General features: G+C 39.6%; 1 protein-coding gene across 6 annotated transcripts in view; it reads left to right on the top strand.

The window, feature by feature from the left end:
- abca2 (ATP-binding cassette, sub-family A (ABC1), member 2) overlaps positions 1–24209 on the top strand; it is a 136917-nt gene that overhangs the window by 109789 nt on the left and 2919 nt on the right. For 5 of the 6 annotated variants that reach the window (XM_040154642.1, XM_040154641.1, XM_040154643.1 and 2 more), the window contains 17 exons: positions 1437–1542; positions 1625–1736; positions 1904–1964; positions 2498–2672; positions 2828–2943; positions 5173–5320; positions 5632–5755; positions 6875–7007; positions 8298–8418; positions 8715–8893; positions 9207–9348; positions 13785–13919; positions 16661–16764; positions 16888–16980; positions 19299–19401; positions 23632–23769; positions 23866–24075. In XM_040154642.1, coding sequence (XP_040010576.1) covers positions 1437–1542; positions 1625–1736; positions 1904–1964; positions 2498–2672; positions 2828–2943; positions 5173–5320; positions 5632–5755; positions 6875–7007; positions 8298–8418; positions 8715–8893; positions 9207–9348; positions 13785–13919; positions 16661–16764; positions 16888–16980; positions 19299–19401; positions 23632–23769; positions 23866–24075 — 2200 coding nt within the window. Of the gene's footprint in view, positions 1–1436; positions 1543–1624; positions 1737–1903; positions 1965–2497; positions 2673–2827; positions 2944–5172; positions 5321–5631; positions 5756–6874; positions 7008–8297; positions 8419–8714; positions 8894–9206; positions 9349–13784; positions 13920–16660; positions 16765–16887; positions 16981–19298; positions 19402–23631; positions 23770–23865; positions 24076–24209 lie in introns of those variants that run through there. The other variant, XR_005709489.1, reaches the window with a different exon arrangement.

Below are 24209 nucleotides of genomic sequence, written 5' to 3'. Positions count from 1 at the left end.
TCAGTGTATAGGGTCAATATCCTGCTGCATCTCCCAACTTCTACTGAGCTTTAGCTGGTGGAAAGCCACTCTGACATTATGCTGTAAAATACCTTGATAAATTTGGGAATTCATTTTCCCCTCAATGATGGTGAGCTGTCCAGACCCAGGGGCAGCAAAGTAGCCCCAAATCACGATGCTCCCTCAACTGTACAAAATTGCTGGGATGATAATTTCATGTTGGTATGCAGAGCCCTTTTTAAGCCATTCTTGCATGTTCTTCCCAAACAAACTCTGTGGTGTCCTGCCATGGACACCATGTCTGGTCAATGATTTGCATATGGTAGACTCATGATCAGAGAAGTTCCAATGCTCCAACGATTCTTTTAAGCCTTTTGCTGTTACTCTGGGCTTCTTTTTTAACCTCACAGAGCATTTTGCATTCTGGTCTTGGAGTCATCTCAGCTGGACGCCCACTTTTAAGCAGAGTAGCCACAGCACTACATTGTCTCCATTTATAGACATTACTCTGTAACCCTTTCCAGCTTTATGCAAATATACAATGCAAATCAAAAGTCATCTGAGATCTCTTTTTAATAAGGCATAGTTCACAAAAGCAGATGCTTCTCATGAATAACAAACTCAAAAGGTTTAAGTGATTTTAATAAGTCAAATAAGCTCTGACCCACCCTTCCAATGTGGTTTCACTGACTGGACTCCAGATTTTCTATTTTTCTAACTCCTGACTCCAATGAACTTCTCTTGATGACATTAGCCGATGGGTTGACATACTTTTTCCATCCTACACTGTGAATGTTTGAATGATGTTTTCAATACGGACAAGAACAAGGATTTTTGTGTTATGAGTTCAAATATATTATGTTTATTTATCGTAACTTAAGTATTGTATTGTATGTAAGACAAGACTATACATAAATGCACGTAATTCCAAAGGGTTCACTTTTTTTTCTTGCCACTGTATATGTTAATTTACTGCTGTTGTACGCCATATTAACCATTTTAACCAGTGTTGGAGTAACCAATACTGTAAAACAAGCAGCCAATCAGGATCTTGCATAAATACTGTAAAAGACAGTGTAGTTATGGTGTAATATATAAAGGAAAAACTAAACCTTAATCCTAAACAACAATGAATCTGACCAGACAAAACAGAATAAAATAAGGGTAAAAAAGGAGAATGAAATAAAATACAAATATACATAATTAATAATGGACCAGAAATACACTTATAGTTCATAACTAAAGTTAAATTGTACCTTAACCCCAAGACGTCCGGCCAAAATATACACCAAAATATGCAAATATTTTGGTCAGTACTTAGCTAGTATTAGAGTTCAATGCCCAAACTATAATACGATTTCAAATCATTAAAATGTGTATTCTATTGACTACTTATTTTTGTTATGTATTTTGTTCACTGACTTTGTTCTCACTAGATATGGGGGTTTAACAGTTGGGAACATCCAGAAATCGATCCCAGCATCCTTTGGGAGAAAGATACCTCCAATGGTTCGCAAAATAGCAGTTCGCAGATCAGCTCAGGTAAGACGGGCACTATGAAGTGGACAAGAAATTCACAAATACAGTATAAATAACAGCTGACAGAGTAACCTCTGGTGTTCAGGTTCTGTACAACAACAAAGGTTACCACAGCATGCCAACGTATCTGAACGTTCTCAACAATGCCATCTTGCGTGCCAACCTGCCCGCCTCCAAGGGCAACCCTGCTGCCTATGGTAATTATTTACCAGTTACATAATTGACAGTGATTTTACTTAAGTTGTGCAGTTTGGAGCCAGCTCCCCGTTTAGTTATTGTCATCTTCACAAATTAGGTGGTTGTGTGTGTGTGTGTGTGTGTGTGTGTGTGTGTGTGTGTGTGTGTGTGTGTGTGTGTTTTGCAGGTATCACACTGACAAACCACCCAATGAATCGAACCAGCGCCAGCCTGTCTTTGGACTACTTGTAAGTTGATCATCAGCGCTAGCATTTGTGCCTTAAAGTAATATAAAGGACTTCATTACAACTTGAGGGCTTATTTTTGTAGTTTTGTTTATCACTGCTATTGTAAAGATGCTAATAGCTATAGTTAATCGCTGAAATCTGGGAACACAGTGACATTGCAAAAAAAAAAAGAAAATCTGACAGATGATTTTGGCTCTCAGACAATGTCCAGGGTAGATGAACTGTACTTGTCCATAATTGAATCTGTTTCCAGTGGCAGAGAAGTTTTACAAGGAAACTATACCAATTTTGTCCTTATGAATTTAAGATTATAAAATCAATTTAGACAGATTTTGGATGGATATGTCCTTCTCATATATGTTTATTATTGGATTGTTTACATCCCTGCCATGCAGTATAAATGTCATGTGATCTCTGCTTATATATTTGTCTTCTCTGCTCTTTTTTCCTCTCCATTAATCTCATCTTGTCCTCTCTCCTCCTTTTTCCCTTTCCTCTCCTCTCCTCTCTCCTCTTCTTCCCTGTATGTCCAGGCTCCAGGGGACAGATGTGGTGATTGCTATCTTCATTATTGTGGCCATGTCCTTTGTGCCAGCCAGCTTTGTGGTTTTCCTGGTTGCAGAGAAATCCACAAAGGCCAAACACCTGCAGTTTGTCAGCGGCTGTGACCCTGTCATCTACTGGCTGGCTAACTACATATGGGATATGGTGAGGAGGATACATTAGTGGAATGTGTGTGTGACTGATGCTAACTGATAGAGGGCTGTGGATGTGTAGGTGATCTATTCAGTCTTTGTCAGTCATTCTGTAAATATTATAGTCTTTCCGGGCTGAACATGTTCTTTTCTCTCATCTCTCCTCAGCTGAACTACCTGGTACCTGCCACATGCTGTGTTATTATTCTGTTTGTGTTCGACCTGCCAGCCTACACCTCCCCAACTAACTTCCCTGCTGTCCTCTCCCTCTTTCTTCTCTATGGGTGAGACATCTGACTGCACACACACACTTATACACACATAAATACACACTTTTTTTACTTTTTACTTATCAGGTAATACAGTCTGAAGTTCTAATGCAGAACAAAATATGAATATACATAAATGTACATTGAATGTTTATAACCATTCTTTGGATACGGTGTGTCTTAGGGGTCTCACTGCTTCTGTTAAAGGATCAGTTCAACTCAATTACAAAAAAGTTCAAAGAAATTTAGTTTGTGGTGCTTACATCAGTGAAAAATGACTCTTTTGTGGGTTTTTTTGTGTAGCATACAGAACCTATTCATACATATCAATAAGAGCAAGTCCATCATACATGCACTTGGGGCAGTTATAAAACCATACAAAAAGCTATAGCTTGGTTGGTAGAGTGAGTCATTAATAACGGCAGGGTTGTTGGTCCAACCCTCAGCTCCCTCTATCCACAAGTCAAAGTGCCATTGAGAAAAACTAGTAACATCAAAATTTCTCCTAATGTTTCTGTTTGTGAGGGGGAAAAAAATAAGTCACTAAGTCACTTATTAAGGTGCTGAGGATAGATCCTCCACATAATCACTGAAGAGAAACCAAATTGATTTATTTATATTTTTAAGTGATTGATTAAAAGTGAATCTCAGTCCTCAGTTTAAACAGATACAGTTGTATGCAAAAGTTTGGCCACTCTTGGGCAAATAAGATATGTTGTTGATTTCTGAAGTCAAAAGAATACAACCTTTAAATACAACCCTGCAGCGAGCGAAACTGCCATTATTCTCTACTGCGATTAGGAAGAATACACTTCACTGTACTCTGGAGCGAAGTGTGTTTTTGTGTTTTGGGATGTCTGCATATGGCGTTGCCTTTCTGCCTAGCAAATGTGCAGTTTTGTCTAAAGGTTTTCATGGTCTTCCAGATCTTGTCTTGACTTCCGCACTACCCCTTAACTGCCATTGTTTAATGAAATTTTGGACAGTGGAAAATGTTAAGCTGGAAACGCTTTGTCACCAATTAACTTCATTTGCAGATTCTCAGTCAGTAGCTTGGTTGTTGAGTGTCACAACACGGTTTGAAGTCAGAGAATTTATCAAACTCTGGAATTGTCATCAGCTGACAACCAATTCTTAATTCCTCATCTAATATCTGTTTGCTGCAGGGGTTGTACTTATTTCTTCTTCTTCACTTCAAATATCAACAAATGATCCACTGTATAAAGGGCAGAGGATACGCAGTCTTCCACTTAATGATGATGAGCAACTACTTCCTACTGAAAAAATAGTCCCTCTGAAAACTGTTGACTGTGTGTTCTGTAGATCCATATCCACTGTAACATTGCCTCCATTGTATTGGTGTTGTGGCAGAAATTTTAGCGACCTATATCTCCAACTTTTGACAAGTAAAACTAGAACTGTCTGACTGAAGAAATACCATTAGGAAAGTGAAAAAAAAATCTTTTCATAATATGGATAAATGGAATTAATTCATAAGCATTGAAAGAATATTTTTCCACTCTCTGAGTAGTAATATTTTACTTCATATGCCATGTCAAGATATGATGGCCTCAGTAGTGATCAATAGTAAGCTCTAGAGGCTGTCATATTCATCTTCTGTCGTATGTATATATGTGCCAATATTGCTGTAATATGTTTGAAACCAATAGGGAGAGAAGTTTCATACCACAGTAAAATGTAGTTTCATTGTGTGGAAACACCCATGGGTGCAGCTGTTTCGATTCTTGGATCCCAAAACTTGCAAAAAACTAAATAAGAAGTCTGAAAGGCCTGTGAGCATAGAACCTTTATCCTTGGCTAAAGGATAAATTGGTTAAAGATAAGAAATGACAGCAAGAAAGAGAAATAGAGGGAGAAGAATATTTAAGGCATCTCTTTTGATGTTTTTCAAGTAGAAAATAGTGAAAGAACCTCCACTCCAGATCACACTCCTCCATGCTTTGCATTCATTTGGATGTTGGATAACAAATAAACTCCCTGCAAATGTGACCTAGAAAAACAGCTGCAGCGCTGGCTGTGGCTTGGAATACAGTCAAAATCACTACTGTGAACTTCAAAATCATCTGTTTTAGAATGCAGTTTCAAAGAACTCTAACTACTTGAACATTGTACATCGAATTATTGCATCTTCATGTTTTTGGTGTGACCCGAAAAACAATGCCAAGTGCTCTCCAGTTCCTTTTTTTCTCTCATGTCCTCAGTAATGAGTGCTCTTCCTTCCAGGTGGTCCATTACTCCAATCATGTACCCAGCATCCTTCTGGTTCGAGGTTCCCAGTACAGCCTACGTGTTCCTTATAGTCATTAACCTCTTCATAGGCATCACTGCAACTGTTGCCACTTTCCTCCTCCAGCTATTTGAACACGACAAGGTCAGTTTGAATTTTGATACTCTAACCTCAAATACTACAGCTTGCCAAACATATTCTGAGTTTTTAACCCCCAATGTCAAATGTCAGCAATTTATTCTCATGCTACAGCTAGAGTAACGATTCAAGATTAGATTTTACAGTCAGACACATCACCACTCCCACATATTTAGGAGAAAATGAATTAAGATTGGAAAAATAATTCTTACTAAATGTATATAGAGTATTGTGCGATAGACCTGTTTGCTTCTATACTGCAGCAGTATCAGATTTGGCCTTTGGATGTATTATTCCTTCACTATTTTCTTCTCTAGGATCTGAAAAAAGTAAACAGTTACCTGAAGTCCTGTTTTCTCATCTTCCCCAACTACAACCTTGGCCATGGCCTGATGGAGATGGCCTACAATGAGTACATCAACGAATACTATGCTAAAATAGGTACATTAATCACCAAGCTGCCTCACACAGAATGCATGAGGATACAGTCCCACATGTTGACGATGTGAACAGAATATTACATTATGATTCCAGTATTTGAACAAAGATGTTCGCTACTCTAAATCCTAGAATAACTAGTTTCTCTCACCACTATTGTCTACACAAATAAAAGTGTAGACATTTCTACAGTTAAAGCATGTGCTTGTAACCAAACTACAGTTTTCTATAGGGTAATGAAGGAACATGTCACCCAAAAAAACGGTATAGCTCATTGAAGATTTTTTGATAGTTTTTGGACAACAATGGAGCTCTATAGCACAGAGGAATAAGATCTATCAGGCTTTGATAGAGACATAATACTTGTTGGTAGGAAACATTCATTGTTGGTTAGGGTCTTTTCACAAGTTTTGGTGACAGTAAACAGAAAAAATAGATTATTACCAGATTTGTACTTTAAAAGGGCAATATGTAAGTATTTTGGTTTAAAACATTCAAAAATTAACTAAGATTATCAACAGAATGTCAAGAAATAACAGTTTTAACATTCTGTCCATCACGTCTATGTCTTGGTTTCCATCTTTTAATACCACATTGTACCTCAAGAGGTGATTAGAATCTTATAGTCATCAACCTATAAGATTGATGACTATCAATCACTGCAGTGTCCATTCTGCCCTCAGTCCAACATGACAGAATGAAGAAGTAATAACTGCAAGTAGGCTATAAACCTGTGTTCATAGCCTACTATGAACTTCATAGAACATTCCTCCACTATTTTCTCAAGCTCTATGCTCTATGCAGCTTTATGCTGCTGCTCGAGCTGCTCAGCCTCTTCGTCGCGCTCCTCCACATCTCATGGCTCGTCCTCTGCTCCTGCCACCACTATTTTTGATGGTCCACCGGCCCACCCCAACTTTTTGGTAATATGCTGGCCCCTATTTGTTTGGAGTATGAATTCAGACAGTTGGCCAATTGTTACACATTGCCCCTTTAAAGTAGGCTGACCTGTTTTAAGGTTGACCTGTAATTCTTTCACTTTGGACACAGAGAGATGTTTTTGAAAGAATCTTAAAAGATCAAAGTAAGAAGATATAAGTTGCTGAGGATGTGTGCTTTCAGGCCAGTTTGACAAGATGAAGTCACCATTTGAGTGGGACATTGTGACTCGAGGACTCGTTGCCATGACAATCGAAGGCTTTGTTGGCTTCCTCATCACCATCCTCTGCCAGTACAACTTCCTCAGGAAACCCCTGTGAGTGATGTGTGTTTCTGAGTGTGTGAGGTGTCAGGTTTTATTGTCACTCGCTCAGAATTAAAGCACCCTTCTCTCTAGAGCTGCCATTCTACAATCAACAATTATCCATCACTGAGAAGGCTATAGATACAGAAATCAGCCTCTCCATAGTGTAATGCACCATAGTGTAATGCAACTGCAAGAAATTTGTGTCTGGAGTAGGAGTAATATGACTTACTTTAATCTCAACATGGAAAAGTCAGTTTATTGCTTACTTTAATTATTATCTCTTTCCATTTACAAGGGGAAGTAAAGAAATACTAATGCATTATTCTGAAATAAACAGATAATGCACTCTGCAAAGGTGCAAACCACATCAAAAATTTTTTGTCCGTCACCTAGCTGATACAGTTTGCCATAAACGTCGCATCCCTTTTTCTTAGTCATAATTAAGTCAAACCCAAACAAATAGACGTCATACACACACAGTGCTACAGTCAGCAGATTCTTCACAGTGATATTCGGATCTCTGCTTGAGGGTAAATCAAACAAAAAGTGCATCTTGTCAAATTTTGGCATTATGAGCCAAGATGTGAAGATGTCACTTCACATCTTGGTTCATAATCATCAGATTCAGACTTTCTCTTCAGTGTCAATCCACCTGATTGTTGTTTGTACAGCGTAAACATGAAGTAGCCAAGGCAGCAGGTCTTGTCTTGGTGTAGATGTGCCAAAAACATGGAGCTTTAGATAGTTTAATAGTGTTGATATTTACACTTTCAGCTAGGTTTAACCTTTTATCAATCTTCATCAGATGTGTTGCAGTGCAGCATAAAGCTCAGCTGATCCTTATCAGCTTCTTTCCTTTTATCAATGATAAGATTACAGCATAGTTTATGCTTTATTTTTTTATTAATTTGGGTAGTGGTTACTTTGTTTATTTTTTGAACACCTAAACTCAAACATATATGAGGAGAAGAAATTAGTGGACATCGATTTAACACAGTCTATACAATTTCTAAACAACTTCAGATGTAGGCCCACTCACTTCCAATGTTAATCCAAATACAAATATTTTTTGCAAAAAACACACATAGACAGTAGTAGCTTTACCTTTACCACTTACTACGTGTTAACTCCAGAGCAAGGTGCAACCAGCAATGCTCATACCTGTTCCCTGGTGGTAGTTTAGAGGCATTTTAGGAAATGTATAAAATCACTAACTGAGGTAAAGGTACAGTGGAAGTGTTGAACGTATATAGGAACACCAAAAATATAATTGAAATATATTTGTGGGTGTCTGTCCAGGAGGGTGCCAGTCAGCTGCCAGCCGATAGACGATGATGATGTAGACGTGGCCTGTGAGAGACAAAGAGTGCTGCGAGGAGGTGCCGAAAACGACATGCTGAAGATTGAGAACCTGACTAAGGTTTAAACAGTCACCTCATTAACATTTAGAAACTCTCAAGAGGCTAAATCTCTGTTTTTCACATAAATTTTACCCTTACAAATGCATATCAATTTGTAAACAATTGAATGTTTCACTGAAACATCAATATTACGTGTCCAGTTATGCCAGTACAGAAAATTAATCTACAAATTTATATGGTCATTATACATGTAAAATATACAGTACAAGATTTGTAGTTAAAGAGCTAAAACTTACTAAAACACTGGCACACTCCTTTAATGTGTATGTGCACGTGTTCTTTGCATCTCCATCAGGTGTATAAATCCAGGAAGATGGGTCGTATCCTGGCAGTGGACCGGCTGTGTCTGGGCGTCCGGCCTGGTGAATGTTTTGGATTGCTGGGAGTGAACGGAGCCGGGAAGACCACCACCTTCAAGATGCTGACAGGAGATGAGTGCACCACGGGAGGAGAGGCCTTCATTAGTGGAAATAGGTCAGTGCCAGAAAAATAAGAACCTTTATTTTTAGTCTTCATGTGCATTCTTTAATGCTTAGCAGCAAGGCAAAAACAGATACATCAAGACAGACTCATCAGACAGGGAACAGACGATCATCAATTAGAAAAGGCACTCTATCGTCAGATGTATAAGGACACCTGTCTCTTTAGTAGACTCAGCTGCCTTATTGCATGGTGCCTAAAATCACATATAAAGTTATGGAATTTCCACTGATGAATGTGCAGTAGAATGGTTTGTACTAAGAGCTCAGAAATCAAGGAAGCACCTTCCTGTTGTGTGTGTTTGCAGTATCCTGAAAGACCTGTTACATGTGCAGCAGAGTATCGGCTACTGTCCACAGTTTGACGCCCTGTTTGACGACCTGACAGCTAAGGAACATCTGGAGCTATACACTCGCCTTCGTGGTATTCCCTGGAAGGACCAGGAGAGGGTAGGTTTCATACACACACACACACACACACACACATTTCTCTTTCTGTACCTCAGAGTACCCTAGTTGACATAATTCATTCCCTAGCCTGCCTTTAACCATCACAACTAAATGCCTAACCCCAACACTAATTTCATGTCTACACAGAAAGTGTTTCTGTAGCATCGTTCAGCTGTCTGGCCTCATATCTGGCTCCTATTTTAATCAATCCAGCTATCTACACAGGCCATGTAACACATATGCGAACAGTCACTTTAAAACTCATTCAGATTGTAGGGCTTGTATGATTGCTGGTCTGAGGTTATCTGCTTTTTTGCGTAATATGCTGTCCCATTCAGATGGGCAAAGCACTCGCACAGCTGGTTTTTGTTGCTGATCTAATTCAAAGTAACACAGAGAAAATCGATTTTGCGATAATCATCTGTCCACATATCAAATGTGGCTATAAAATACTTGCAATTTAAAGGACTGTAAGAAGGTGTAAGCTGATTTCCAGGTAATTTGATGAACACTATAGGTGTGCAATCAGGCACAATGGAAAAACCGGAGGAATTAAATTCAATCCAATTGTATTTCATTGTAAAGTCTTTTTTGCATGGGTGGCAGGTTATAGGCTGATTTAGACAAGCAGGAACTGGTCAAGGCAGTGGGTGTTGGCATCTGGTACTGGTTTTTATTTATTTACTCAGACAAACATCAGAAGGGAGCCCAGGGTTCTGCTGCAGGTAAGTGAAAGGGCTCATACCTGAACTTGATCCTAGCTCCTGATCAAGCTTGGTTCCTACTTCTTCTTCCTTCTCCTCAGGCAGGTACTCCTTTACACCTGCTCTTCACAACAGCTGCCCAAGTATGATTTTCATATTTGATTCTCGTGAGGAACATCAGGGAGTGGTATAGGGTCCTCATCCGGAATGCGAGATAAGGCGATTAGTTTACAAACAGGGCGCTTTAATAACAATTCCCTTTAATATTGACCTCTGCCACTTCTGCCATGACTGAAGAGTACGTAGGTAGTATTTGATAAACTGGGTCCAGAATTGATCCGTCAGGACTTGATTTTAGTGCTATCTTCAGATGGACAGGAGCTCCATATCTCTGAATATGGCTTGTGGAAGGGATACATCCAGCCACCTCATGAGAAGGAGATTAGGATTGACTAGCTCAGGGTCATAAATGTTCCAAGAGGGTTTGCATTCAGTACTTCCTCCACTTCCGTGAAAACTGTCCTTAGTACCTCATCTTCATCCTAATGAAGAGCAGTTGTGATAGTTCGGACCTCTCTCTCTCAGGTTCCTCCAAAGTGGGTTGCATGAAGTGAGTTGTGTATGAAGCAGACTTTGTATTTGGCCAGGTGATCCTGCAGGTTTGGACTAACCTGGGTGAAAGCCTCCTGTAATTCTCTCTCTCCACTGATTGAGTTTTTGCATTGGCCCAAGATCAATTCATGGGGGCAGCCTTAGTGACTCACAAAAAAGCAGAATGGAAACTAAGGTAACAGAATCTAGGCAGTTCAAGGTTTAAAGATTGAGACGGCAGGTGGTCTGAAGAGGAGAGAGCATCTAAAGAGGATTCCCAACCTATTCTTATGACAACCAACTTTGACCTTGAGGGGTCCAAAGCATTCGATGCCAGTAGAGAGGAATGGGGTTTAAACAGGTGGAATTTTTAGGGTGTAGGTCGGCCATTTTGGGGAAGGTAGGTTTTCTTTTTAATTTCCTGCAGTCCAGACAGGAATTTTGGTGCTTATGGATGGCTTGTCATCCTCTAAGGATCCAGTAGTGATGGCAGATGCCGGCGAACACACTCTAGGGTCCAGAGTGGACAAGTTTCTGGTCATATTCTCCAATAAGATGTTGAGTAATGTTTAAAGTTGAGTAATAGTTGAGAATGCTAAGTTTCAGAACTGGACTGAGTTTCCCTCTGAGGGGTGAGATGTTTGACATAGCGCTCCTGCAGTAGGTTCTCTGTTTCTTGGTCGTTGATGGTGGACCATTCTGGACTATGGGCTAATTGCGTCTCTGAATGGCAGAGAGAGGCCATCACCGTTGATTAGGGAGGTTATAATACAGTGGCTGACTTAAGCCGCGGTAGTGGAGTGGAGTGTCAGCCCATACCAACCGCTGTGACACGTGCAGTCCTGGATTCAAGCTGAGCCAGAGCGTCAAGGTTGTGCTTGGATCTGGTTATGGATTTGTTGCTCTGATATGGAAAAACATTGATTTGCCACAGCTTCTCCACATTGCTGCGAAGGTCTGTCTGGATCAAGCAACTCTCGGGGAAAAGGGTCTGTAAAACATTCACTGGTTCAGGATCAGCAGTGTTAGGGTCTTGGGGTCTGAAAGGAAGCAGTGTAGGATCCTGAAGAGGCCTCCTTCTGAGTGGGGCAGAGAAGATGGGGATTATCTGACCCGATAAGGAGGACAGGCTGAACTATAATGACCGGCTGGATGGGTAAGTCTTGCAAATGTCTGAAGCAGCAGAAGACCTGTGCAGGAGAATGCTGCTCAGCCAAACCAAGATGGTTGGAAGTAAAGGCTTCCTTAATAAGGAATTTCTTTAGGGGGTTAGAGGTAGATGAGATGTCGAAGGTCACCTTGTTTCCTCCAAGGATCTCAGTGCCCTGACTGGTAGTTCAGATAACAAGGGACTCTACCATCCCATGGTAGGAAGCAGCTTTGAACAGTAACATTGTCCTTTGGGGACCATGATCAAGGATGGAGTAGGTCTCGAGTACTTTACCTCTATAGCTTAAGAACACTTTAACAGCTATCTGGAGGTCTTTGAAACTACAGCTGGAGCAGATGAGGTAAGGGATTCCAGTGGGGGCCTTTCTATGGCTTCATGCATGATGCAAAGGTGCTTTCCATTACACTTGGGATAGGGTTTCTTGAGGTGGCAGTATGGTGTTCAGTGATTAAAAGCACATCGCCAGCAGTGGTTGTTGGTATGTGTCCAACGCTTAATATCTTCGGGGAGAGCCGGCAAAATGAGGGCATACAATCAGGTGGTGGTCTTTTGTACTACAGTATGGACATGTGGGTTCTGGTTGGCTGCTTCCAGACTGTAAGGTTGCAGGGTTTGATTCCTTCAGAACAGAAGGTGTTTGTATGCTACTTGCACTGTGTAATATTGTAGCTATGGGATAGTTGGGTTTGGTTGGTGGTCTCCACTCCATTGCCATACTATTTGCTTTGCATCCATCGGCTAATGCTTACTTGTGACATCACCATTTGAGACTCTGTGTTGGCTTCCAGGCAGGTAACGACATCAACAAGGTTGTTGTAGATTCTAGGATGGGTGGAACATGGTTGGCAATTTGATCAGGGGGCAGCTTAGCCAGGAGGGTCTGTACATGGGAAGCACAGGCTAAATTTGCTTCTCCTGCTGCACTACCCTGAGACTTTAGCATGCCAACCAGTCTTCTAGCTCTGCTGGCAAAGTCAGAGACTGACCAACTTAGCAAGAGCAGTTAAGCTCATGGGGAAGTTGGATATGGTGGGCTGGAGAAGCATGGGCAGAAGCCTCAGTGAAAGTGCTGCAAGTGGCATGGAGAAACTGTGCTGTCCAGCCAGTGGGTCGAGGCTTGTACTGAATCCCTAAACTGAATCATCATTTGATGAAGCTCACCAATATCATTTTACATACTTACAAGTTCTTAAGGAGGATACTGGGTGGTTGTCATATATTATAGGCTGATTTAGTTAGGTAGTAGCTGGTCTAGGTAGTGGGTGCTAATGACAGCTGGAGCTGGGCTTTATATATTTACCCAGACAAACAATTATCGTCAGGAGGGAGCCCAGGGTACTGCTGTAGGTAAGTGAAAGGACTCATGCCTGAACTTAATCCTATATACACTATGAGCTCCTGATCAAGCTAGGCTTCTCTTCTTTTCTCTTTCTCCTCAGTCAGGTCGTGCTCCAGACCTGCTCTTCAAAACAGTGACTGTTACATTTCTTTCAGTCAGCTGCACTCTCAGTTCTGCAGTGATGATCAGTTGAGGGGAGAAGGGTTGTGTCATAGACATTCACAATAAGAAAAAGAAACAGTGGCTAATTAGGCCTGATGAAATTACGCTGTTTTCTGTTTTTATTTTTCGTTTTGATGTTGATTTTACCCACTGCCTACCCACGCATAGTTCATTTTTACTTGTGCCCATACCCATGAATTAATATAAGTATATATTTTAAACGTTACACACAAAAAGGACAGAGATGTAGAATAAAAAGCCATCTATCTTATTAGAATAAATCGTCTTGCATTTGCAACAAGAAACCTCTCCCAGCCCCACTGACTGACTCAGTGCAATTCAAATGTAATGTAGTTTGTTTGTTTGGTGGTGCGAAATCTTTTCACAACTTCTTTACCTCTGTCCCCTCCACACCCTATACACATGAATCTCAATCATAGACTGACATTACCCCTTACCCCCCCTCCAGGTGGTGCAGTGGGCATTAGAAAAGTTGGAGTTGTCCAAGTATGCAGACAAGCCTGCCGGCACTTACAGTGGGGGAAACAAACGCAAGCTATCCACTGCCATCGCTCTGATTGGATACCCCTCACTCATTTTCCTGGTAAGAAGTTTGAATGGATGTTTTATATGCTGTACAAGTACACACTGAGTTGGCATAATATAAGTTTTTCACTACATTTTAAAATACTGATCCTGTTGATTTTACAAAAAACTTGATGTGACAACTTCAGCTGGTTAAGTTCTATATTCTTACCTCTGAGCTCTGGGGACAACATGGTTGAAAATGGGCGTCTTTGGGTCGTAGTGATGTTTTACCTCTCCTCAAAATGGCCAAAATTTGATACCAGATTAAGAAAACTGATCTTATACTTTCCCCAGGTAAATTAAACATGTATTACTTAGTCTGCTCATGCTAAATTATGGTTTTCACATTCAACCTTTATGTGCATCGGCTGGTTTTGAACACGCCTTTCCACTTTTTTAATTCGTTAATGTTTCTGACTCTGTTAGAATTCTAACTACTAAACTAAAAGATGACTACTAGCAACTGAAGAATGTGTGTGTACGGTGACATGACTGGCAAGTGATCTGCTTCAGGTTGCATTGAAATTTTGCTTTGGTTCAAAATTTAATTGTTTTTGGACCAGATCTGGACCGGACTCCACCTGAGTGTGTGGGCTTTAGTGTCTAGAAGGGGTTTGATTGTTGCATATTTGAAAGAAGTGGGAAAATGTCCTCAGACTAGAGATGTGTTGATCAGGAGGGTTAGGAAGGATAGGAGGTCAGAATTGACAGATTGGAGAAGAGTGGAGGGGTTAGGATCAAGGGCGCAGGTAGTGGAGCATCTGGAAGTTAAAAGGTCTAGTACCTCACTGGAGGAGAGGGGGAAAAGACGATTGGATTGGAGGTGAGGAAAGTGAATCTGAAGAGGTTGAGATTTGGAAGGGTGGATGGTAGGTGAAGGTGATTAATGTATAAAGCATCAGCTGGGGGGTGGAGGAAAGAATTTCAAATATGCCTAACTTTCTTTTCAAAAAAAGCATCAAAATACTCAGGGAAGAGGCAGTGGGGGCTAGAGCAGGGAGAAGGTCTCCAAGAGGTTTCTGGGATTAGAAACACAAGTCTGGAACTTGGAATGAAAGAAAGCAGTTTTAGCACTAGACAGAGAGGAGAGCTTGGAAGTTGTGATTGTCCTCCAAGAGTCTGCTTTTTCTCCACTTGTGCTCCAGGAGCAGCCTTTTTTGGAGCTACTTACCCTGATTGGCCACCAGAAGTGCAGACTCCTCTGAGAAAATAGCAAGACAAAGGTTTAGCACTGACAGAAACAGAAACTGACACTACTCCCAGTTGTGCTGTAGCACAAACCAAATACAGACCTGAGTTTCAAGTTGAAGGCAGGTCAACAGTATAAAGTCCTAGCCTGCTACAACTGACTAGCAGCACATAAGTAGTAATCGCCACTTGAAACTTGGAGAAATTGAACAGGCAATTTACATTACACCACTGATTAAAGCAGAAGTGAAGTCCCAACACAGTTAATAGAAACCTCATCAAAAGATAATCTACTCAGCCAACTCTATGTAAGTCTAGGATTCCTGACCCTCCAGAAGTTCAGATGCAACGTACTTAACTAAAACACTGCTGTTTTTATATGGCTCTTTGGTTCACTCACTCACAGCACTGTACCTTCAGTGATTTAATAAAGCAGAGTTGGGGCAATTCTTGACAACTGTCATTTCAGGAGCAAAAATCTGATTTATAGGCGACACCTAGTAATCAAAATACATATATTCATCCTGATCTCAAACCTGTGCATCGGCTTAGAACATCTTTACTTTCATTCTAATTCTGTTAAATTTACTGAGTTACTGACCACTGCATGACTGGATTTGAGGACACACCTGCTATAGTAGCCTATCCTGGTTATGGGTATGATCTCAGTATGGATCATATTATAAGGTTTGCATGGAACACAAGTAACCTGGTTATTTATACATTTTTGAATTTGGACAGCAGTGTAAGCAAATTAACACAAAATGTTACAAAATAATTGTTAGCCAGTAGTTTTAGTTAATGATATGACAATGAGTCAGCCCCCAATAGAGTGTTCCTCTACATATTCTGTTTGTAGTCTCCTCTCAACATTTAGGTGTTTAGTGCAGAGGCATTGGATGTCAGTGATAGACTTAGAAGTAGAAATGGTGTATGAAATTAATTAGGCCTAGAAAAATTGCAGCCTGTTCTTTGCTGCCCCTCGAGCTGGTGCACCCTAGGCAACCACTTAGCTCACCTATGCCAGAAACAGCCCTGGATGGACTCAGTCTTGCAGGTCAAAAAACACAAGCAGTCACACAATTAAAGGGGTTGGAAACAAACCCCAGATTAGTAAAACTTATTTGAAAAAGAAAATGAAGGCAAAATAGCACAATTATTACCCAAACCATTTGCTGTAAACATTCATTGCAGCTTTTACAATAACGGTTTTCCTGTGTAATGAGGGATTATCACCACCATTTCAGGTGTGCTCACTTTCGGCCTGACATGCATTTTGAATTCTCCTTAGTGAGGTAACCATCTTCCCAGATGTCAGTTATAGCTTTGGTGAATAAAATGTTATTATAACTCACAGTAACAATGGCGAAATTCAAAAATAAGACCCAGGGTGTGATAAATTGAGATGATCCTTTAATGTATATTCATTTTGGAATTTGATTCTGGGAAATATTTTCATGTGTACATGGTAGAAGGGCAGCAGGAACTGCAATGAAAGTAAACTGTAAATACAGTGTAATTTCTAGTTACCTTATAAATTTCAAAACTGTAATTTGTGGGAATTTTCAGGATGAGCCAACCACTGGGATGGACCCAAAGGCCCGCAGATTCCTCTGGAATTTAATCCTGGATATAATCAAAACTGGACGCTCAGTAGTGCTGACATCACACAGGTGATACACCTCAATTCTCACATACAGTGGGATTCTGCTGTAATACTTTTACTATGGTGGCTAATTTTCACTTCTTTTTCACCATAGTGTTTTTAATATTTTATTTCATACTCTCCTCTGCAGTATGGAGGAGTGCGAAGCTTTGTGCACCAGGCTGGGAATTATGGTGAATGGCAGGTTTAAATGCCTGGGCAGCATCCAACACCTCAAGAACAGGTCAGGAGGATAAAGATCCACCTTCCTATTGTCATTTGAAGATGTTATCTAATCTGCATCCATTTAAACAGAGTTTGATATCAATAGCTGGTAATAATTTTATGGTAAATGGTAAATGGACTGTATTTATATAGGCCTTTTTATTGTCACTTGAACAAATATTTGTTTATTTGAACAATACACTGAAAGGAATATTTGCAAATTTAAGCAAGCTCAAGATAATCTTTTATCAAAACACAAATATTAACATGCAAAATAAAGTATCTTAAGTTTGAATGATTTTCATATTAAAACCATTTCTTCAATTTTCTTTAATGTACTTGTAAGTTTCTTTTAACTTAAATATACTTTGCTCCATGAATTGAATTTTCCTTATTATTTATTTCCTATTGTGGAAGCATAGACATCTTACAGATATGTCTTACCATAATTTAGTTATAAGTTTCAGAGCAGAAATCCTTAAAATTGGAAGTAGTTATATTTCATTCCTACAGAAAATTTCTGTTCATTCCATTGTTCATGAAATGTACAGAACTGAAAAATCTTTTCATAGCAGGCATTGGGAAAAATCAATTATTTGCATAAAATGAGATGCTGAGCAAGTAGTTAGGGGCCGAATCCTTCATGATTATGATTATGATTATTCACTACTAAAAGTGTCTATGTCTCAGAAACTGCAGGAAAAGCAACTGCAGAAAATGCACCGACCACTCAGGCAACAAAAACTACATCAACTGACCTCATGGTGGCGCTATAATATTAACTTACACAGTTTTGCCAAAAACTTCTGAATCACATAAGTTATTCAGTTTTATTTTAATATTAAATTCAGTTGGCTGTTATACATTTTTAACTTGTGTTGTTAAGGTCCAGTTAATATAAACTCTCATAAACCTAAACTGGTTTACGCTATTGCAACCAAATTTGCTGCATGTGTTCAGATGTACTGAGCTTTGCTGCACAGTCTTGAGACATTTTGCCTCAGGGGAGTGCCAAAGGTTTTAAAACTTTATATCTCATTATTGAATGCATGCATTTTTTTCTGAAAATGTAATGACATGATCTCTGGTCAGTTCCAGTCAGCATGTGAAATTTTAGTTTCGATTGATCAAGTGGGAATTTTTTTTTTTTTTTTTCAAGACAGCACTCAAATCTTTAAAGAAAAAAGTCAAGAATCACCAAATATGCTAAATATACAGTTTATGTATATAGATATATAGATATATCTAGATATGTTAAAATGCTACCAAAATTGATTCAGCAATTGTTTAGATTCTGGAAATTAAATGTTGCAAAAAGTTTTGAACTATGTCCAAAATTGAAGATGCAGTGGGAATAAATGTCTTGTAAGTGTAATAAACGAAAATAAAATGTCCTCCATTGCCAAATGTGTGATCAGATTTCATGAATATATTAAAGCATCATCAAAACATCGAAAACATTTCTGTGTTGATCACAATCATGTGTGATTAATTTCAGGGTTTCATCTGTAAATTTGAAATTTTTGTGAATATTTAAACTTTCCACTGCATTAATTCTCACAGCTCCATTGTACCTATAATTATGCCTGTGAAGACAAAAGACACATAGTTCAGGAGAAGATTTGGTATTCTCAGGGTTAAGGAGTTAACTATGAATCTCACAATCCCTAGTTCGAACCCAGTGGGGGACCTTTGTTAAATATCATCCCCTGACTTCCTGTTGTCTCTCTACTCTTGACCTGGTAGTATAGAGATAAAATGCCCTTAAAACAGATCCTTTTCCAAACTCAGTATGACATACTGATCACCAAGACAATAATTCATAATGATTAAGTTGTACATGTCATTAAAGTACTGCATTGAAGTCAATGACACTGAATAACCTAATTGTGTTCAGAACCCAGTCAATGTTTAGTGTCCATTGTTGTCAAAAAAAAAAAATGTTGGTGCGTTGTCCTACTGGTCTAACACACATACCCTGTAACAGTTTACCAGTTCGAATCCAGCTGAGGAGGCTTGGTGTGTGCGTCCGCCTGTTTCTCTCTACTGTCTGTTGCGAACTTTCACACATGAAAACTCTTGTGCTTTAAAAGTTGTAGAGTCTATATATGTCAAACATTCTGCTTATGTTTTATCTGGTTGAAAAGGTAATAACTGAAAATGCAAATGTATATACAATAAACTTCTGAGCACCCCATGACAACTATTTGTTCAATGTTATGCTATGCTTATGCTACTTTGTGTATTGTATATTGTTGTCATATCTGAAAACCCTGAATTAAGTTTAACAAAAAAAAAAAAAACATCTTCAATCATGGTTTTATGATCATGTTGTAGGTTTGGGGATGGTTACATGATCACAGTGAGGACCAAGAGCAGCTCCAGTGTGAAGGAGGTGGTTCGATTCTTCAACAGAAACTTCCCTGAGGCCGTGCTGAAGGTAGATTACTGCAGCTAGCAGTTATAGAGAAAAAATATTGCAAGCCTTGGTCATATACATTTAGTTTCTATTGTGGGTTATCATGAAAGTTCTTTACGTCGGTACACACTAAGGTATATTGTCGTAACAGGTCCAAATTTGGTGTCCTAAAGCAGCTATAATCAATATTTTCATATTAACAATGGATCATATGACTATTTGTATTTAGTAATGGCAACAAACTATTAGGCAAACCACGAAGGCCCCTCAGCTCTACTGAGCTTTTTAGTCTCTTTACGCTCATCGTTTTGGTTTTACGGCCCACAACTTTACATGACTGTATCTTGCATGGTTGTGACGCAATCACGGTGACAAAATCTGTGCGAAATCTGTCCACAGAGAGAAATACAGACACGGCTGGAAATTAGACTTACCTTCATCAGGTGGATCTGCTGGATATGTTAATAGGCCACTGTGTGCTAAGTTAGCCATAAGAACCTTATAAGGTGATATGTCAGTGTTGTGTTTGCATTCTTTTTTTAAGGTTTTAACAGGTATAAAACCAAGCAACAACTTTTCCTGCAATTGAGGGGAACAGCAATACGGAAAAACACTTTTTTCTTATCACACCTCAGCACTGTAGCACTGCTCTCCCTCCACTGAATTGCACCTATACAAAACCATGGAATACAGAGAAAGAGCATTCCTATGATTTCTCACCTCAGCAAGTTTAAATATAATATATAAAGTCTATCAGCTGCAGACTCATCACCCCACAGTGGATTGTCCACAGCAAGACAGGGAAGCTATGTAACTGTAATGTAACTAAAAACCTGAGCAAATGCAAGGCCATACAGTAGGTTACAGTAGGTACAGTTACTCGGTTCAAAGGAACCCCTTTGAATCAGAAGAAAGTTTTTCATCTCGAACATATCTGCTTTCCCCAGTATTTGCACTGTGTTGGAAAATACTAGCCATGTTTACTCTATTCTAAACTAATTTCATCTCTAACCCCTGGGGTTTTATGCTGCTTCTGTGTTTCCTTTAAGTTTGCAATGACCCTTAAACGAGACCCACAATCAGCGGCAAAACTCTGTCTATCCTCTTCATTTGGACTCTTTTGCTGGCCATAGTTTGTTTCGCTTTACAGTTCCCCTGTGAGTAATTAAGTGGTTAATTGAGTCTCTCCTACAGCAGTAGATGGAGCTCTGTTCCTGGCTTGCCTGTCTCGAGCCAGCAACGCTCGGCCTTGGAAGCAGTGGCAAACCCCGCTGATGTCCACTGCCTGACTTTAACTTGTGGGCACCTCTATTTAAGGGTTGTCAGAGGCTCCCTCTTCCCCTCTATGAACCGTTTGATGTTGGTGGTGATGAGACCATTAAACACAAACTTTTTCTCTCCTGTGGCCGAGTTACCTCCAAAACCCATGGTCTCCCGAATTCCACCTCCTGCTCGCATAGTGAATCATGTGTGGCCTGCCACCAGGAAGCTGATTTCTAATGTTGTTAATGTTATTGCTTTTAGTCATAAATGACAGTTGCCCCAGCATGAATCTGCCAAGCAACCTTGCTCTGGACTTCATAGTCCTTTCCATGACAATGCGGGTTGGTCCTGCTGGTGCTGGTTTTATTTCCCACACTAATTCCTTCTTTCCTGTTTATTCAGAGTCCACACAGACACAATTTCATCATAGTTAAAGCTATTTCTTTCATCCTCCATTTGAAACAGCTCTTTTCTGTTTACCTTCTGTTTACTGCTTAGTGAATAATTTTTATGACTCAGTGAGTGATTCAGTCATTTTATGTTTCCACCAACCAAGATTATCAAGTCGAGGCAGGGGTCTTGCATTAATATACAAAAATAAATTTAGTTGTCCATCAGTCTCGCTGAAGGACAGCTAAAAGATTGTTTCCCAACTTTCATAGTCTTAGTTGTTTGTCACTTTGATGTTGCTATGATTTTATCAAACTTTTAGACTCTTTATAGTATATAGACTAATCTAACATAATTTGTCAAGCTATACAATAGGTAAAATATCTTCTTCTCTACCATGATTGAATGAAGAAATAAGGAATTTAAAAAGACGAGGAAGAAAGATGGATCAGAATGGAAGAAGGAAAAATATACTGATTCTTTTACTTCTCTTAAACATCTGTTTTCCACTCATCAGTGTGCAGTCAAAGGAGCAAAGAACTAGTATTTTTCACAGCTGATCACTTAACCGAGTCATAATGCCAGTCCTTTTTGAAACCCACAAACTCTGTGATTGGTCCCCCACTTAGCCAGCCAGATGAATCCTCCCCAGAGAGATGTGAAGACTTTCTTCATTGTTTCCATAAAAAGATAAAAGAGATTTGGCAGCACATTCATACTGAATTGGGGGAGCTTGTTGTTAACTCCTGCCCATCTTCAGAACTGACACACTTCAGTGAATTCTCTTTCTCTCAACCCTAGAACACACTTTTGTACTTTCAAAATCATCCACCTGCCCTTCAGACTGCATTCCCTCCTGGTTTTTAAAAGCAGTATTTCAGAAAGTTTGTCCAAATATTTTAGGCATTGTTAACTTTTCTCTGTCTACATGCATTTTACTTCCAATTTTAAAAATGCCAGTCTTTACCCCCTCTTAAAGATTTTAGATTCATTTCCAAGATTTTTAAAAAATGTCATTGTGCTTTTTGCTCTCTGCAGAGAACTGAGACAGCCCTGGTCAAGGTCACCAATGACTTATTGCTTACCACTGACGCAGGCCTGTATTATATTTTAATTCTCCTTGACCTCAGCTCAGTCTCTGACACAGTGGACCACAATGTCTTAGTCAGCAGTCTGAAAAACAATGTTTCATCAGTGATGTGGCTTTGGTGTAGTTCTCTTATCTGTTCAGTAGATCCTTCTCTGTTATGCTTGAAAATGCCTCCTTAAGTCATGCTCTTCTGTTGTGGGTCCCCCAGGGGTCTATGCTAGCGCCCCTTTTATTATTATATATGTGCTAACCTTGTGGCAAATGATGTCTAGGTACAATTTTGATCTTCTTTGCTACGCAGACGATACACCACTGTATGTGCCAATAAAGCCTGGAATCACCAGTGTTATTTATTATGTCCTGCCGTCCTTTAACTAAGAATTTGTTGTCCAAAAATTTCCCATAGATGACTCAGCAATAACTATAATTAAACTTTCTGGCCCCAGCACTAGCAGCATTAACAATCTCTTGTATAGTTTGGGTGCTTTATCTAATAATGTTAAAGAAGAGGTTTGTAACCTAGATGTTATTTTAGACTTAGAGTTGTCCCTTTGATAGTCAGGTGACTAAAGTTGTACAGGCCTGCTTTGTTCAGCTTAGATAGTTGACCAAGATCAGGTCTTTCCTTTCATCTGCAGATCTAGAAAAGGTCATCCATGTCTTTATCTCCTCCAGACTGGACAATTGCCATGCTCTTTATTCTGGTTCCAGCAAGCGGAACATACAAAAAATACAGTCCTAGTCAAAATTATTCCCCCCCTGAATTTCCCCTGAATTTGAATAACCCAGAGTTTAAACACCCCCTCGGAGGGGTTGTTAAACAACCTCAGGGGTGTTTAACACCCCTCCATGCATTTAAACATCCCTAAGTATTTTAACTCCGCCCTAAAGCCCTTTAAATTAAAAATTGAATACATGCTTTAAATGTTTAATATGCCCCCAATGTGTTTAAACCCCACCCCAAAATTTTAAACAACATAATAAATCCCACCCCCAAATGGTGGAATACTGCCCCCCAAGCCTGAGTGTTTAAACAACTGCCTTGGAATTTTTTTTTACACTACCCCCCACATGTTTGAATCCCACCCTCAAATGTTTAAATCCTGCCCCAAAACACTGTCCCCCAAGGGCATTTAACAACATCCCAATGTTTAAACTTACCCAACCAAATGTTTAGACATCCTTAAGTGTCTAATCCTAAACCCCACCCCCAAGTTTTTATACTTCTTCACCAAAGTTATGAAAATTGTAACTTTTCAAAAATTCAACTTTTTTTTTTTAACCCACAGCTAAGGGCTCCTAAACACTGAAGAGAGTTGTGGAAATGTCTTGTTGACTCTCATCAAGATTTCCATTGGAATTGTGGATGCAGCTGGAATGTTTAATACTGACTTTGATTTAGTTTTCTTGTCAGATTCAAACATCTGTTTCACGTTTGATAAGTTTTTTTCATATAGCACTTTCTTTTTGAGTGGTTTCAGACATTTAACCAATTGTCATATTTGCAGGAGCGTCACCATACCAAGGTCCAGTACCAGCTGAAATCAGCATGGATCTCTCTGGCTCAAGTCTTCAGTAAGATGGAGCAGGTGGTGGAGGTGCTGGGCATCGAGGACTACTCTGTCAGTCAGACCACTCTGGACAATGTGAGTCAATGTGTAACGCTCTGGTTCAACTACATGCAGCCCATCAACAAAGAAATATGAAATAGATAAAATACATTACTTTCTTTTTCTACCTAGGTGTTTGTCAACTTTGCCAAGAAGCAGAGTGACAACTTAGAGCAGCAGGAGATGTTGCCCCCGGTTGGTGCACAGTCCCCCCTGCAGCATATACTCAACCTGCTGAAGTCTCGGCCGGCCAACACAGAGCTCAATGCACTGATCAGTGAGGCACCAGAGGAACTGGAGAGTGACGATGATGAAGGACTGATCAGCTTTGAAGAAGAAAGGGTAAGTTGAACACCACTTGGTTTTTTATTTTTTATTTATTACAACATTTCTAAATTTTCTATTAAACGTGAGGTACAAAGTACACAGATACAGGCAAACAGATGCAGCAACCCCTTAGTATTGAATATCGTGTG

The sequence above is a fragment of the Xiphias gladius genome, chromosome 19 (genome assembly GCF_016859285.1).
Source record: "Xiphias gladius isolate SHS-SW01 ecotype Sanya breed wild chromosome 19, ASM1685928v1, whole genome shotgun sequence".
Classification (NCBI taxonomy): Eukaryota; Metazoa; Chordata; class Actinopteri; order Istiophoriformes; family Xiphiidae; genus Xiphias; species Xiphias gladius.
Note: the sequence above shows the minus strand (reverse complement) of the source record. Positions and strands in the feature narration are given on the sequence as shown.